General features: G+C 43.6%; 1 protein-coding gene and 1 long non-coding RNA gene across 2 annotated transcripts; one reads left to right on the top strand and one right to left on the bottom strand.

Moving 5' to 3' along the window:
* Positions 1–8,934: 8,934 nt before the first annotated feature.
* LOC124001822 lies at positions 8,935–11,388 on the bottom strand. The gene is made up of 3 exons (XR_006832863.1): positions 11,037–11,388; positions 10,066–10,205; positions 8,935–9,883 (listed from the first exon to the last, which is right to left on the bottom strand). It is a non-coding gene; the product is annotated as an uncharacterized LOC124001822 (long non-coding RNA).
* On the top strand, positions 11,246–16,004 carry LOC124001813 (rab-like protein 2A). Its single transcript, XM_046308907.1, has 8 exons — positions 11,246–12,391; positions 12,499–12,528; positions 12,810–12,889; positions 13,084–13,163; positions 13,256–13,367; positions 13,443–13,540; positions 13,662–13,745; positions 14,663–16,004. The coding sequence occupies exons 1-8, from the start codon at positions 12,285–12,287 to the stop codon at positions 14,744–14,746; spliced, it is 675 nt and encodes a 224-aa protein (XP_046164863.1). The 5' UTR covers positions 11,246–12,284; the 3' UTR covers positions 14,747–16,004.
* Positions 16,005–17,854: the final 1,850 nt, after the last annotated feature.

Below are 17,854 nucleotides of genomic sequence, written 5' to 3'. Positions count from 1 at the left end.
AGCCTTTCCAAATCATAATTATAACTATTGATCAATTCTGCAACCCAAATTTAGAAACTCCATCCTCAAGGCTAGGGGGCACTATTTTCACATCCAGATGGAAAGTGTGCCCAAAGTAAACTGCCTGCTACTCAGACCCAGAAACCAGGATATGCATGTAATTGGTAGATTCGGGTAGAAAACACTCTAATGTTTCTAAAACTGTTACAATGATGTCTGTGAGTATAACAGAACTTATTTGGCAGGAGAAACCCAGAGGACAAACCATCCAGTAATTTTTTTTTTAAGTCACTCTCTTTTCAATGGGTTTTCTATGTGAATCTAGATTGCAGTTCCTATCGCTTCCACTAGATGTCAACAGTCATTAGAGATTGGTTGAAGTTTTTCCGTTGAGAAATTAAGAAGTAGGGCTGTTCAGAATGAGGGTCAAGTCTAGTGTACTGTTGTGGTTGGGGCGCGTGACCTGAAAGCTCGCTCCACTTTGTTTTCATACGGTATTGAACACAGTTTATCCAATCTTACATTTTATTGATTATTTACGTTTAAAATACCTAAAGTTGGATTAGGAAAGTTGGTTGAAATGTTTGGATCAAGTTTACAGGTAACTATATTAGATACTTTGTAGTCATGTTGCGCGAGTTGGAACCAGTGTTTTTCTGGATAAAACGCGCCGAATAAATTTACATTTTGGAGATATAATGACAGAATTTATCGAACAAAAGGACCATTTGTGATGTTTAATGGACAATTTGGAGTGCCAACAGAAGAAGATCTTCAAAGATAAGGCATTAATTATATCTTTATTTCTGACTTTTGTGTCACGCCTGGCGGGTTGAAATGTGATTTTCATGTCTTTCTTTAATGGGGTGCTGTCCTCAGATAATAGCATGGTTTGCTTTCGCCGTAAAGCCTTTTTAAAATATGACACTGTGGCTGGATTAACAAGAAGTTCATCTTTAAACCGATGTATAACACTTTTATGATTCATGAATTATTATTAGGAGTATTTCTGTTTTTGAATTTGGCACGCTGCTATTTCACTGGGTGTTGTCAAATCAATCCCGTTAACGGCGCTCAAAGGGATCACTAAGAAGTTAATGCTCCACGTTGGTTCTATCACTTTAATTTAAGAACCTCAATTTAGCACACACCGACACTGGCAGAATGTACATTTACATTGACATACAATATATGCATCTTTTATTTCTAGTAATAACTATTGTCATCACTTGTGGTAATGACAGATTGGTATCTCAATGCATTCTTAGTCTAATTACTATACATTTCACAGTGTGCAGACCTCCACAATCAACCTGGTACCCCAAATAACCATTTTGGATAAGCCCAAATCAATTACGGGCACGGTTGACCACCCCCCTCCATCCCAGCACTCATCCTTCTTGCGTTTCTTCATGTTCTCTTCAGATAGTGTTTCAGTTCGTCCTCCCAATGGCAAATGTTCAATGTGGATGGCCCTTAATAATGTCTCTCACCTGATCCGCCTCTGTCCTCTACAGTGCATTATGTCTTGTCCATTTTTCTACCATTACACCAACAAGTTTGGACGGGATCTCTCTCCATGTTCACTCCACGTGGACTCATGTTGCACTCCTGAGAGAACAGGCATGAGAGAAAAAGCATAGCTTTGACTGATAGCTTCGACTGGATGCTGTGTACAGGTTGCTGGCTCAGACTCTGGTCTCACGGTAGAAGTGGTGAAAGACTATAGTGAACGCCATTGTTGGTCCCTGATCCCTTCCGTGCATCTGGACACCATCTGTGGTCACCTTCGCCATAACCTTGAGAGAAGACACCAGTTTAGATTAGGTTATTTCTGATTCAGGAAATCCAGACAAATGATTTACTGTATGACAAATTATCACTACTACCAATATTCTTCATACAGATTTCTAAGACACATGTCTAAGAGATTAACAACACACAGTTGAAAGCAAAGGACACCAATAATAAGAAGAGACTTGCTTGGGCCTAGAAACACGAGCAATGGACATTAGACTGTTGTAAATCTGTCCTTTGGTCTGATGAGTCCAAATTTGAGATTTCTGGTTCCAACCGTTGTGTCTTTGTGAGATGCAGAGTAGGTGAATGGATGACCTCTGCCATCGTGAAGCATGGAGAAGGAGGTGTGATGGTGTGGGGGTGCTTTGCTGGTGACACTGTCTGTGATTTATTTACAATTCAAGGCAGACTTAACCAGCATGGTTACCACAGCATTCTGCAGTGATACACCATCCCATCTGGTTTGCGCCTAGTGGGACTATGATTTGTTTTTCAACAGGACAATGACCCAACACACCTCCAAAGTGTGTGAGGGCTATTTAACCAAGGAGTGTGATGGAGTGCTGCATCAGATGACCTGGTCTTTACAATCACCCGACCTCAACCCAATTGAGATGGTTTGGGATGAGTTGGACCGCAGAGTGTAAGAAAAGCAGCCAATAAGTGCTCAGCATGTGTGGGAACTCCTTCAAGACTGTTGGAAAAGCATTCCAGGTGAAGCTTGTTTGGAGAATGCCAAGAGTGTATAAAGCTGTCATCAGGGCAAAGGGTGGTTACTTTGAAGACTCTAAAATATGAAATCGATTTAGATTTGTTGAACACTTTTTTGGTTCCATATGTGTTATTTCATAGTTTTGATGTATTCACTATTATTCTACAATGTATAAAATAGTACAAATATAGAAGAAACATTGAATGAGTAGGTGTGCCCAAACGTTTGACCGGGACTGTGTATACATATAGTCAAATACAGCAGTTTGTAATCATCGCAGCAAAATGTGTGACCTGTTGCAATAAGAAAAGGGCAACCAGTGGCGCTGAAACACAAGTAAATGGAACCTATATTTGAATAATATCTGATTATTTATTGTCCCCTGCATTTACATTTACATTTAAGTCATTTAGCAGACGCTCTTATCCAGAGCGACTTACAAATTGGTGCATTCACCTTATGACATCCAGTGGAACAACCACTTTACAATAGTGCATCTAAATATTTTAAGGGGGGAGGGGGTGAGAAGGATTACTTTATCCTATCCTAGGTATTCCTTAAAGAGGTGGGGTTTCAGGTGTCTCCGGAAGGTGGTGATTGACTCCGCTGTCCTGGCGTCGTGAGGGAGTTTGTTCCACCATTGGGGAGCCAGAGCAGCGAACAGTTTTGACTGAGCTGAGCGGGAACTGTACTTCCTCAGTGGTAGGGAGGCGAGCAGGCCAGAGGTGGATGAACGCAGTGCCCTTATTTGGGTGTAGGGCCTGATCAGAGCCTGGAGGTACTGAGGTGCCGTTCCCCTCACAGCTCCGTAGGCAAGCACCATGGTCTTGTAGCGGATGCGAGCTTCAACTGGAAGCCAGTGGAGAGAGCGGAGGAGCGGGGTGACGTGAGAGAACTTGGGAAGGTTGAACACTAGACGGGCTGCGGCGTTCTGGATGAGTTGTAGGGGTTTAATGGCACAGGCAGGGAGCCCAGCCAACAGCGAGTTGCAGTAATCCAGACGGGAGATGACAAGTGCCTGGATTAGGACCTGCGCCGCTTCCTGTGTGAGGCAGGGTCGTACTCTGCGGATGTTGTAGAGCATGAACCTACAGGAACGGGCCACCGCCTTGATGTTAGTTGAGAACGACAGTTTGTTGTCCAGGATCACGCCAAGGTTCTTAGCGCTCTGGGAGGAGGACACAATGGAGTTGTCAACCGTGATGGCGAGATCATGGAACGGGCAGTCCTTCCCCGGGAGGAAGAGCAGCTCCGTCTTGCCGAAGTTCAGCTTGAGGTGGTGATCCGTCATCCACACTGATATGTCTGCCAGACATGCAGAGATGCGATTCGCCACCTGGTCATCATTTGTACTTCTACTATTCGCACATTGTAACAACTCTGTACATGCAGTAGTTAATATTAATATAAAATGTCAAAAGTCTTTCTCTTTTGAAACTTTTGTGTTTAATGTTAATTAACTGTTCATTTCTTATTCTTTATTTCACTTGCTTTGGCAATGCAAACATTGTTTCCCATGCCAATAAAGTCACTTTGAATTGAAAACCTAAAATGGTTTCTGGCTGTCACCATTTGAGAACACTTTGAAGAACCCCTTTTGGTTCCAGGTTGACCCTTTTGATTCTAGGTAGAATTGTTTTGGGTTCCATGGAGAACCCATCCCACAGATGGTTCTACATGGAACCCAAAAGGGTTCTTTCTACCTGTAACCAAAAAGGGTTATACTATGGGGAGAGCTGGGGAACATTTTATCTGTAGACGCAGAGAAACAGACACTAGCCACTTAAATCTTTAAATTCTTCATTCACTTTCCCTCCCCATAACGAGACAGTCCCCATAGGGCTGTAATGAATAATCATTAGCTAAAGGTCCACAAATTATTGATGTAAAATAAGCAATGATATTTTTGGGTGGTTTCTCAATGTATTGCCATTAACAAGTAACTTGCAATCCAATAAATGTCAGTGTAGCTTTCAGTTAATGAAATGGCAGAATATTAGACTGTAATGCAGGGTGGCGTTTATATCTCAATTTCCACAGAACACAATTTATAGCCTGGACTTTATTTGAAGGGAACCACAAATAATGGCAGTTAAGACATCGGGGGGGATGGACAGGAGATCACATTAATGAAATTAGATAGGGCAGAGCGGTGATATACACAGCACTCACACTGGGCAGACTCGGGTGCATGGGTGGTGGATGGATGGACACAAATACACACACATCTAGAGAAAGGCAAACTCAACGACCGCATGCTGCCGTGGCATGCTCAGCTGCTCATGGGATGGAGCTTGGCTCATATTATATATGGGTTGGCTTGTATTGGTATTGTGTGTGTGCTGCAGGATGCCATGGCTGGGCCTAAATTGGTGACCAGGGAGCATCCCTCTCTCCCCTCTACCTCTTCTCCTCCCTCTTCTTCTGTATCCTTTGGTTGGCTGTAGAGTGTGAGGACCTGTCACCTCATCAGGGAAACTTTCCCTATCTTGAGAACTTCTACACACACACACACACACACACACACACACACACACACACACACACACACACACACACACACACACACACACACACACACACACACACACACACACACACACACACACACACACACACACACACACACACACACACACACACACACCCCTAATCCCCCTGGTAAGAGGGAGGTGTCACTTGAGGAGGCAGCTGCAGTCGTCTGGGTGACGGCTCTCCTCAAATCAGAAACGCTCGTACCTGTCAACAGCAACCAGGCCCCCAGGCTACCACTGTCACACACACACACACACACACACACACACACACACACACACACACACACACACACACACACACACACACACACACACACACACACACACACACACACACACACACACACACACACACACACACACACCAAACTCACCAGGGGATGGGAGAGACGAGGAATGAGTGAGGGATGTTTCAGTTGTAGTCTGAACAGTGAGGCTGATTTCTGTCCCGACAGTGAGACCCAATTATGAGCAGTGACAGTTTGGCTGTAGTTGGTAATGTAGGTTAAGAGAGAGAGAGAGTGTGTGTGTGTTTGGACATGTTTAACTATTCTTGTGAGTACCAGAGCTAGGTTTAGGTTTAGGGTTAGGGGTTAGGGAAAAATAACATTTTGAAGGGGACTGAATTGTGTCCTCCCACAAGGTTAGCTAGCTGTACAAGACTGTGTGTGTGTGTGTGTGTGTGTGTGTGTGTGTGTGTGTGTGTGTGTGTGTGTGTGTGTGTGTGTGTGTGTGTGTGTGTGTGTGTGTGTGTGTGTGTGTGTGTGTGTGTGTGTGTGTGTGTGTGTGTGTGTGTGTGTGCGTGTGTGTGTGTGTGTGTGTGCGAGACAGGGGGACATAGAGGTGCTGAACTTTTTACTATGGCAGCTCTAACAGTACTTGAGAACACCGTAGGAATCCCCAGCACTGTAATTGACTAGAATCCCAGATAAGTGTGTAGGCTCACACTGTCAAGTCCACTGTCCAAGCACACTTGTTTAATGTATGATTACATTCAAAGTGGCCTGTCTGTCTGTCTGTCTGTCTATGTTTCCTCTAGAAGCAGGAGGCCCACCGAATGTTGCAATCAGACAAATAGCCAAAACCTCTTTCATGTGACAGTGGCTTTGTGTCTGTGTATGAAAGAGGAGTGAAGTGTTGTCAATACTGGCCCGTTCTCTCCAATCTCCTCAAACATACACAACCAATATCATGGCAACACCTCAGAATATCTCTCATCTTCCCATGTTGTCTCAATTACAAATCCACTACACATGAACATTTTTGGAGACTAACAACAACTTGTGTAAAAACAAAACAACAATATGTTTTTTGGATAGCTCATTCTTGCATGTTATGTAGGAAACTAAAACAGAAGTTGTAGATCCCGGCAAAGATTTATTTTACAACCTGATTGACATTGTTGTGTGACATTTGAGTTATTTAGCAGATGCTCTTACCCAGAGCCACTCACAGTAGTGAGTGCATACATTTTCATTCATACTTGTCAAAAATGGGAATTGAACCCACAACCCTGACATTGCAAGTGCCATGCTTCACCAATGGAGCCACACGGAACCACTGAGGTCATAAAATCAAACAGATTCAGTTTTAATGTAAAATATTAGTTTTGATTCATATTTTGGTTATAGTGAAACATTACTCCTTAATAGAAGCAAAGTACAGCAAGCAACACACGATTCTAAAGTGTTCCTCAGTCTCACAAACTGTCTGCCTGAAATGAGCCTCCCTTTCATATAGGACGACACTGCCCTCCAGTGACTGGGAAGAGAAGCAATCTATGAAAAACAGTGATTACCAACCCTGGTCCTGGGTTGGTGGACCTGGAGAGCTGCAGGGTGTGGCGGCTTTTATTCCAGCCCGGAACTAAAACAGCAGAACAATCTAAGTGGTTTCTTATGTAGTCCTTGATTTGTTGAATTAGGGTTATGATTAAACACACTCACAGAGCCCCCCCCCTCACACACAACCTCAGATAGAGGACTCCCTCCATGTCTGCAGTGTGAGAGATTTAACTAGTTGTTAGTATTGACAACGTCCCGTTGCTGTGACGACAGCCTCTCCATGCACTCCAATCTGAGCTGGACATTTTCTATTGATCCCTGGCAGGACCTCCATCGGCAGCTCTAAGATTTTTACGAACCTGTCACTCCCTGCCATCGATCAACATGTCCTTCATCTGATCCTTAATTATATGCAAAGATAAAAGATTTTCTCATTATTGTGTTTAATCTAATGAAAGCAGCGCGCTATGGCAGGGGCCAGTTCAGAGGTCCTGGGACTATTGGCCCCGGAGGGCAGTGCTACGGGGTGAAGTTTTTAATTAGACAGAGTAATGGGATTCAGACAGAGAGACTCAGATGTCTTTAGAGCAAGAGGTTGGACAGGCATGGAAGGCTGTTTAATAGAACGCCCGGTCACAGCCTCTAACCTTTATTGACTGCGTCTCACAGCTTATCACGGTTTAGCATCAGACTCGGCATCAATAACCCAAAACTATGTAGGGACCAGAGAGATTGGAATCTGTGCTCAGCTGTTCAGAGAGATGAGCACCAACCACAAGTGATGTAGATATTCATGCTATGAAGGGGTCTGGAGCCAGTGTCTGTATAGCCAATCATATTTCACTACTAGGGGGGGTTCAATTATTTAATGCACCACTATTAAAGAGCTGGCTTTTTGGGGGCCACTTTGAGTAGTTTCTCTCTCTCTTTCTCTTTTTACATGTCTTTCTAGCTATATATCTCCCTCTCTCTCTTTCCCACTTTTCTTTAGTGCTCTCTAGAGTAACATTGACACCTTTATCCAGGAACTGTGTAAATTGATAACCATGCATAAGGCATAAAATCACTTAAAAGTGAGTGGCTGGAGAGAATATTTCTAAAAGCCATAACTGCGTTTTGGACAGACTCAATAATCTGAATGCTGATACATTTATTTGATGATATTTAACCTCCTGATCCTTAATTTTCCACAAAGGTTTTGTTTCAGTTTTTCATGAATCATCATTTAAAAGCCTTCAGCCTGCTACCCAGACCCTAAACCACATGGAAATGAGGCACATTAATGTGAGTTTGATAGAGAGGCGACAGTAAACAGGTTTATTATTGTCTCAATCAAGCCTAGACATATTTATGTACTTGTCACATTATAAAGGTTTGGATGTGAAATGTTTTACTGATGCCAAAGCCACTGTTAGATGAGAGTTGACTTTGATGTATTCTGAACACTCAAATCACATCTGTCCTTAAAATACAATGTAAACATTGAGTTTACTTAGTAGTAGTAGTACCCCTAGTAGTACCCCATGTGATTTAAATTTGACCTGCCTGTCATCTTCATCTCTTCCTTCAGGTCTGAACTACCATGACCCCAGAATGCTGAAAGGGCCGGCGTTCAGTTTTGGGACGCGTCACCAACAGCTCAGACCGCTCCCCAGGGCCGGCGTTCAGTTTTGGGATGCGTCACCAACAGCTCAGACCGCTCCCCAGGGCCGGCGTTCAGTTTTGGGATGCGTCACCAACAGCTCAGCTCAGACCGCTCCCCAGGGCCGGCGTTCAGTTTTGGGATGCGTCACCAACAGCTCAGCTCAGACCGCTCCCCAGGGCCGGCGTTCAGTTTTGGGATGCGTCACCAACAGCTCAGACCGCTCCCCAGGGCCGGCGTTCAGTTTTGGGATGCGTCACCAACAGCTCAGCTCAGACCGCTCCCCAGGGCCGGCGTTCAGTTTTGGGATGCGTCACCAACAGCTCAGCTCAGACCGCTCCCCAGGGCCGGCGTTCAGTTTTGGGATGCGTCACCAACAGCTCAGCTCAGACCGCTCCCCAGGGCCGGCGTTCAGTTTTGGGATGCGTCACCAACAGCTCAGCTCAGACCGCTCCCAGGGCCGGCGTTCAGTTTTGGGATGCGTCACCAACAGCTCAGCTCAGACCGCTCCCCAGGGCCGGCGTTCAGTTTTGGGATGCGTCACCAACAGCTCAGCTCAGACCGCTCCCCAGGGCCGGCGTTCAGTTTTGGGATGCGTCACCAACAGCTCAGCTCAGACCGCTCCCCAGGGCCGGCGTTCAGTTTTGGGATGCGTCACCAACAGCTCAGCTCAGACCGCTCCCCAGGGCCGGCGTTCAGTTTTGGGATGCGTCACCAACAGCTCAGACCGCTCCCCAGGGCCGGCGTTCAGTTTTGGGATGCGTCACCAACAGCTCAGCTCAGACCGCTCCCCAGGGCCGGCGTTCAGTTTTGGGATGCGTCACCAACAGCTCAGCTCAGACCGCTCCCCAGGGCCGACGTTCAGTTTTGGGATGCGTCAGCAACAGCTCAGCTCAGACCGCTCCCCAGGGCCGGCGTTCAGTTTTGGGATGCGACACCAACAGCTCAGCTCAGACCGCTCCCCAGGGCCGGCGTTCAGTTTTGGGATACGTCACCAACAGCTCAGCTCAGACCGCTCCCCGGGCCGGCGTTCAGTTTTGGGATGCGTCACCAACGGCTCAGCTCAGACCACTCCCCAGGGCCAGCGTACCTGGTTCCCTCCAAAATCACCAGGATTGGAAATAACGGGGCCCCTTCATACTCCCTCTACAGCCGCCCCAATGACCCCCAGTTGTTCCAAACCCCTGGACCTGGTCAGTAACACACACACACACAAGCATGCTCAAAACTCACACAGTGTCTCTCATAAATTACACACACATACAGACTCAACATATAATATGAAACTGTGTTCTTACTGTCTGTTCGGTGTTTCAGGTCGCTACTCCACTGAGAGGTCGGGGCAGTCTGCATATTAATCTGCCCTTGCCTACTCCCTGTCTGATTGGAGCAAAGGCTTCTGCAACCACTAGACCCCAGGTAACATCAGGTAACATCCTCTTCAATAATGATAACAGTCCAACAATGTGCTCTTTAGAGACATGGAGTAGAATGCTGGCTGCAGAATTTTAGAATGTGATCGAAGGAGACTGTTCGATGAAGACTGAGAGAATGTGTTAGAACTGTGGAATAGAATGTTGGTGTACTTACGGAATGTGATTGCGTCCTTTCGCTCAGGCCCTGTTGCTTACATGCAGCTCTCTGTGCTGGGGCCTGCCACCTTCAACAAAACCTCCGCCCCTAACTTCTCCCTCCGAGGATGCAGCAAGATGGTCAGTTTCCACGAGGACCTGCAGAAGGTAGATCTAACATGTCGAATACAGACTCTTCCAAATGGAAATCTCACCTGTCCTCTTTATTGAAGATGAACAGATTGAGTTAATAGGCCTATCGATAAGCCTATCGTTCATTGTATCTTCCCTCACACTTCTTCCCTGTGTTTTCACCTGTCCCTGGCCCAGCGACATTCAGAGTGGTGGACCCCTGCACCTACAAACACAAGCCCCCCACTACAGCATGACAGGATGCAACAGCATGCCTGGAGACACCACCATGACACCAGGCCCCGGAGCTCACCACCCTGAACAGGCAAGTCACCCCATCATACCCATATCACTCTTATATTTCTGTTATGCAATGATTAACATCTTAAAATAAAAAATATGAAAATCTCTTCTGCAAAGTGTTTTTCTACCCACTGTTGCATAGGTAGTGTCCTAGCTGCCCATCTTCCATTGGTAGGTGACCTTCACCAGGATCAAACCTCCAAGCTTCACTTTCAGAATTCATCATTCCGAGTTCATCGCTCCACTCATCGTGGACGTGGTGTAATAGGAACTCTCCTCCCTTCCTTCTTCCTTCTTCCATTTCCTCCATTACTCCATTACTGTATTTATACTTCAGTTATCACTTTTCAACAGGATGCGTTTCTGTTTTAAGGTGCACATATTTTACCACATGAGATTCAGTTTGATATCAGGCCAAAGGTTTGTGACCACTTTCAGTATTACAATTAATATAAACTATCTAGTAGTATGTCTTTTTCCCAGTACCAAATATGTGGTTTGATATCACATTGATCTGACATGATTTTCACAACAAAATTACTTATGTTCACTCACTTTGATGTCATCTAAAATAGCCAACCTGTCAAAATGTGGTAATCAATCAATAAAGAAATGTTCAACAATGACAATTAATGCACTTTTTTTCACTCATTGAAAAAGAAACCATGGGTGTAATCGTTAGTCCAAACAGTTTGAAAACGAGTTTCTATTAGGAAAATTCACGTAGGTCCCCAACGAATGGTCCCTTCCCGTTTCGCTTCTTTGCAACATAATCTAGCCAATCAGAAACGAGAATTTGACAACCCTGCGGTATAATGAGGTATTATAGGAACGTTGGCGACCAAGTTATATTTTCAGCCAATAATAGGAACAGCATTGTGGGCCTTCACGCGTCAACGTTGCATAGAAACAGACTTTCTCTATCGAAGCCGTTGCTACAAGAACATCAACATATATATATATATATATTCAGGCAATAATAGGAACAGCCACGTTAAAAAGTGGGCCTTCACGCGTCAGCGTTGCATAGAAACAGACTTTCTCTATGGAAGCCGTTGCTACAAGAACATTAATATATATTTTCAGGCAATAATAGGAACAGCCACGTTAAAAAGTGGACCTTCACGCGTCAGCGTTGCATAGAAACAGACTTTCTCTATGGAAGCCGTTGCTAAAAGAACATGAATATATATTTTCAGGCAATAATAGGAACAGCCACGTCAAAAGGGGGGCCTTCAAGCGTCTGCGTTGCATAGAAACAAACATTCTCTATCGAAGCTGTTGTTACAAGAACATGCTAGCTAACTAGCTACAATATTTTGACGTTTTTCCATCGATAGCTACGTTAATGTTTTGATGCTTATTTTGCTCGACCATTGACAGCTAAATAGGGTTGTTAGATATAGCCAAACATATCAAATGTCCCTGACTGGATGTAACGTTAAGCATTAGCTAGATTTTATCTACAGTTAACTAGTTAGATAAGTCAAGTAGCCACTGGCTAGATAACCAACGAGTTGAAAACATAACGTTACCCGTTTCGCTAGTTTAGCTAATAAGTTAGTTTAGACATATGACTGGGGTTGAGTCATATTTTAAGTGAATAACTTAACAGTTACATGCCAATGTGTGTCGCGATAACGCTAAGCGGTTTAATTTAGCTAGCTCAGGAGCTAGCGTTAGTGTAATCACAGACTAAGTGTAATCGGTCATCTTGTTCATAGCTAAAGTTAGCTAGCTACCTAGTTAGAAGTTAACTAAGCCGCTGTGCGACGCAGCTGATTTCCCCATCCCGAAGGAAGGATGGCAAGCGACGCCAATGTCATTCCTGAACTGGACCAAGATAAATATGATGCAGATGAACAAGTGAAGATCATCTGCCTTGGGGACAGTGCAGTGGGAAAATCCAAGTACGGAGATAGGGTGCATGCCAGCTACCTCTTGTCACTCAAAGATGATAGTGCATACTTTTTGTGACCCAGGAGATGTTAAACACCTGCCTCTTGTTGTCTTTCAGGTTGATGGAGAGGTTCCTGATTGATGGATAGTATCCTTTCTCATCTATTCCTTCTGTAATTGGTTTTTGAGTGTCACATGAAGACATTCATCAGTGTTTTGGGTTGATGTAGTTAAGTAAGTGTTGCCTAGTGTTAATAGCAGTAAATGGAGAGAAACCCAATGCCTTCATGCAGTGACCAATTTGGCTTGTAATTGGTTGGTCATCCAGCATGCCGGCATGCCTTTTGACCAGCAATGTTACCATATGCTGTAGCTACTGTACAGATAGTTTACAATGTTGTTTATTCTTTTCCTTAACTTGTCCTCCAGTCGTCCCCAGCAGCTGTCAACCTATGCTCTGACACTCTACAAATACAATACCACCATCGACAGAAAGGCTGTATTAGTAGGTATGTTTATGAATGGTTTCCTTATCAAAATGTCTGGTTTAGACTGATGAGTTGTTAAGGCTATAAAATAGTCAGCTGGTTTTAAGTAAACCAATCTGTTATTGCTTTAAACCATAATCCTGTTCTGTTATCTGGTTGCCATGCTATCTGTTTGGTTGCCTTCAGCTGTGTTTGTGATTATGTCTGCCCCAAAGACTTCTGGGATACTGCTGGACAGGAGCGGTTCCAGAGCATGCATCCCTCGTACTACCACAAAGCTCACGCCTGTATCATGGTAAGACTTGATGCTAGATTCTAAGACGATACTACTACAAGGCTTGCACTTATGTCTCAGCCTGTATCATTGACTGTACCTGGGTTTGTTAGGTTTTTGACGTGCAGAGGAAGATCACCTATAAGAACCTGACCAATTGGTACACAGAGCTGAGAGAGTACAGGCCTGAGATCCCCTGTGTTGTGGTGGCTAACAAGATAGATGGTGAGTCCAGCCAGACAGGCTTTTTCTAGTTCCTTCCCACTTTATTTTTTACTCGGTTGTCTCTATTGTTTGCAGCTGATATGAAGGTGACCCAGAGGAACTTTAACTTTGCCAAGAAGCAGGGACTTCCTTTGTACTTTGTATCAGCTGCTGATGGGACCAATGTGGTCAAGGTGAGGATGGACAACACTGACCTCCTTAATTACACACCATATACTCTGTCTGTGTACTGTATTCCCATGCTTAACAAAAAAAAAGGGAACAAAAGTTCTGTGTTCTGAAAATGTATCCTAGATGTTTAAGGAAACGATCAAAATGGCGATGTCGTACAAGCAGAACTCTAGTGACTTCATGGATGAAGTGATGCGGGAGCTAGAGGTACATGTTTCCCTCTGGATATAAGCACTCTGATAATATATCCCCTCTTATTTATTTTGCTGTTTCACTCTCCACAGTTACCTGCAGCTATTTGACTGACAGTTGCTCTGTTATTAGAATTAATATATTCGGTGCACATTGAACAGAAAATGATAATACATTTGGTCTTAGTGTTTAGGCTCTGATCTTCAGGGTGCTCCCCACCCAAGGAAGTGCTCAGGTATTGAATCGGATCATAGCCTAGCTAGGGACCAAAAACAGGCAGAGGCTGGGGTGGTGATGGGGAAAAGTCTGCAAATAATGTGTAATACACAGCTACTGGAGGTCAATTTTAGAGTCTAAGGGTTCTATTCACTAAAGATCTGCTTTCTAGCGCAATTTATAATTAAAAGCAATGTTCCCGCAGTCCTGGAGACTGGATTCATGGTAAATGCTGCATATGTCGGCTCAATGGGAAATGACCTTTTACATTTTTAGCGAACAATCTAACGCTTCAGTGATACAGATTGAATAGAGCCCTAAAAGACTGCACTCAACCTACTCCTTTCCTGAAATGCATCATGTAACCTTTATTTAACTAGACAAGTCAGTTAAGAACAAATTCTTGTTTACAATGATGGCCTACTGGGGAACAGTGGGTTAACTGCCTTGTTCAGGGGCAGAACGACAGATTTTTACTTTGTCAGCTTGGGGATTTGATTCAGCAACCTTTCAGTTACTAGCCCAATACTCTAACCACTAGGCTACCTGCCGCCCCATCATCCTCTATCTGCGGAAGACCATTTCCCATCGACAAACCAGCTCCCTAAATAAAAAAATATAAAACAAACTTTTTGTGATTCTGTATGAAAAGCTCAATATAAAATAAATGTATTATAATTATTATGATGTATTTTTTGTTCATCCCCGGCCTGCAGAACTTTGAGCTGGAGCAGAACAAGGATTTGTCGTTACAGACGGCTCAGAAGGGACTGAAACCAGAGAGCTCGGAGTCTGTCTGACTGGATGTTGATGTGGATACATTATCCTCACGTTATCTTTACATTATACTGACGTTGTGAACACAAGCTCTGATTTGGACTACGGTGCAGCTATGGACACTGGATATGTTATCCAGATAGTGTTGACATTTTACTAGTCTACCATGGGAGAGCCTTGCTCCTGAATACCTGACGTTGTGGATATGTTATATTCATATTATTCTCACTTTGTGGACATGTTATCCTTCCATTCTCCTCATGTGTGTATTTTATGCCATGAGAGAGCCATGCTTCTGTGGGACTGATGCTATGGAAATGCTAACCTTTGACCCATATAATAATAGTGACCTGTGAGAACTGGGGAAATCTATTGATGTGACAACAAACATACTGTAGGAAACATGTTGTCAGGCTGGTGAAATGTCTGCCAAAGTGTGTCAAGCAGGCTTGTTATTTGAGGTGAACTAGAATGTGAAGCTTGGTCAAATGTGGGGCACACACAATACTTTCCTATTTGGGCTATTTTTGGAGAGCAAAGTGAAACTGTGAATGTGAACTTTCTTTGCCACTTGTGATTTTGTCATCAGCTTTTGCTCTCTGAGGCTTTTACATGAGGATTTGTTCAATGTAAGGTGATAATGGGGTACATGTATGTAAAGGCTGCTGTCGTTGCTCTTAAGTGCTACAATGTAAAGCCAGAGCTTTTATGCCATGTCTTTTAATGTATTTTAAACAATGAATGTACCTTGTAACCATGTGACGGCACTAGCGACTGTTAGATATTATTTCAGTGTGGTTTCAAACCTCAATACTTGCTACCTGACATGGCTAGGCTGCATCAATGTCACCAGTAATTCATTCCAGTGCAGTTATCGATCAATGTACAAGTTAGATATACGTGTGTGTGTATATATATATGATAGTCAACTGGAATTGTTGCAGAAGTACTGAAGATAGCTCAGAACTACAATGACTGACCACTTCTGAGAGGTTCACAATCTAGGTGTAGTAGAACTCTAAGGACTGTATTCTGTCACTGAAGTGTTAGAATGCCTTCACATTTAAATCACTCTGAACTCCTGCAATATGGATTGAATAGAGCCCTTAATGTTCTGTGTGGAAAATCCACATTTTTTAAAAATCTGTATGATATCCTATGAACTGTGATTAAAAAAGGATAATTTCAAGACCTACTATGTCTATTTGATGTGCTTCCCTCAGGGTATTAACCCTGGTTATTAGTGGAATTTCAACCCCCTTCAAGAAATAAACATTTTATAATCACAGCTCAAATGTACACAAATTATTTGGAAATTCTGTACTGACTACTGTGAAACTATAGAGCCACACGGCAGCAATTCTCCAGCAGAGGGCCTCAGTTTTCCTTGGGAAAGACTCCGGTCACAACTGACATGGCAGTTGCCACATCTAAAGCTCTGGCCAAAGTAGATCTCAGCAATGAGGAGCTGATACACAGGATTCATGTTTTTACTTATAAATTTATTACATAATATAACAAACATATATCTCTGTGGTGGAGCTATCACAGCTGTGGACCTGCCTCAGCCTCACTACCCTGTCGCCCTTCCCTATCTGTTCCCTTATGGATGATAAGAGAACCAGGGTGAAAAGGGTTCAACTGATCTTGTAAATCATGGGACTGACCATAAAGTGTGTTTTTGTTTCCATTATTGTTATTTTCCAGAAATCTACTCAATGGCCAGTGGCCACTGTATTCTCTCTTATTTTCCAGTCTGTCTGCCTGCTTCTGCCCTGACCCCTTTCAGTACGGTGTGTTTGGGAGTAGACATGGTTGCTCCCCATCTTCACCTTCAGATGCTAGTTAGAGGCAGGTAGCCTATATCTCTCTCTCTGCAGACTAATGAGGCTATTTTAATTTCAACAGCAAAAACATTTACACTTGAGTATGCCCTTCCTGTATCTGAGATGACACAGAACTGTATCTTAAAATCCTGGCCTCACCAATAGTCACAGTAACACTGTATAGCAAAGATCTGTACATCTATAGCACCAAAGTGAACGCTACTATTTTATTCTAGTTAGCTAGCAATCTGACCTTTCACATTTTCACCTCCTACCACATTTGACACATATGCTGTCAGGATTAATCCAACAATACTAAACTACTGAATAATATGAATCTACTGAGGTTGTCATTAAGCCAGTGTTCATCATTAGTTTCAGCCAGGCTACAGTTCTGTGTGGAGTTCAGTGTCTTTGAGGAAGATGGAGAGCCGGGATGCCTGGGGGATCAAGAGGAGGGGAGGTTTAGATGGGCCAGGCAAGGCCCAGACATAGCCTGTGATAGATCCACCATGTTAAACTTCACAGTGCAAACAAGGAGAAAATCAACAATGAAAGAAAAACCCTTTGAATGATGATAAGATCACTAGATCCAGTGGTGGGTCTACCAGATACCCTCTCACCGTGTAGATTTGTGCTTTGTTGATTAGAAAAGAAGATGAAGTCGACCGTACAGAGAAACTCATTGGTGTGAATGAAGTGTCTGCCTCACCTTTCTGTGTCCCGCAGCATGGGTTTGCATCTGTATAGGCTACCTGTGGTAAACCTACTAAGGGGTCCAACTAGGTTCTCTCTTACTGACGTGTTTTCTAACCAGGAAAGCAACTGGAGTCCAAACTGCACTGTGTGTGTGTGAGTGCATGTGCATGCCGGCGTGTGCGTGTGTACAGCATGTGTGTATATATGAGCTGTGTGTTTAAACCCATGTCAGCATCTCTCAGCATCAGTTAGACAAGCTATACAACCTTCATCACATTTAAACCAAGCAATACTTTGATACCTTGTCTCAAAATAGATATAGAAATGGTAATAATGCAAAGCTCATAAAATCTGGTAATTTTTCAGGATATATATATATATTCCTTTACAAAACATAAAAAAACGACTGGAGTTCCACTCCAAAAAGGTTGTGCACACACAGTGGAGAAGCTAAATGAATGTCTGTAGTTCTCAAGATTCCCAGGAGATGGCACCATATTACTGAGTAACAGCTCAACAACTTCCAAACTAAGGTAGTCCTATTAAGGAAAATACACCATTGAAAGTTTTTTGTTATTTTTGGCACGTTTTTCCCTCTTTGTTTCT

This window comes from Oncorhynchus gorbuscha, linkage group LG02 (assembly GCF_021184085.1).
Source record: "Oncorhynchus gorbuscha isolate QuinsamMale2020 ecotype Even-year linkage group LG02, OgorEven_v1.0, whole genome shotgun sequence".
In the NCBI taxonomy this organism is placed as follows: Eukaryota; Metazoa; Chordata; class Actinopteri; order Salmoniformes; family Salmonidae; genus Oncorhynchus; species Oncorhynchus gorbuscha.
The sequence above is the reverse complement of the archived record's forward strand: the minus strand, read 5'-3'. Positions and strand labels throughout refer to the sequence as shown.

What these genes read in the sequence shown, in the direction of transcription:
- LOC124001813 (XM_046308907.1), top strand. Translation starts at nt 12,285, where the DNA reads ATGGCAAGCGACGCCAATGTCATTCCTGAACTGGACCAAGATAAATAT. An exon ending in AGGTTCCTGATTGATGGATA is followed by an intron (nt 12,529 to 12,809) that starts GTATCCTTTCTC and finishes CTTGTCCTCCAG; the next exon opens with TCGTCCCCAGCAGCTGTCAA. An exon ending in AAGTGATGCGGGAGCTAGAG is followed by an intron (nt 13,746 to 14,662) that starts GTACATGTTTCC and finishes CCCGGCCTGCAG; the next exon opens with AACTTTGAGCTGGAGCAGAA.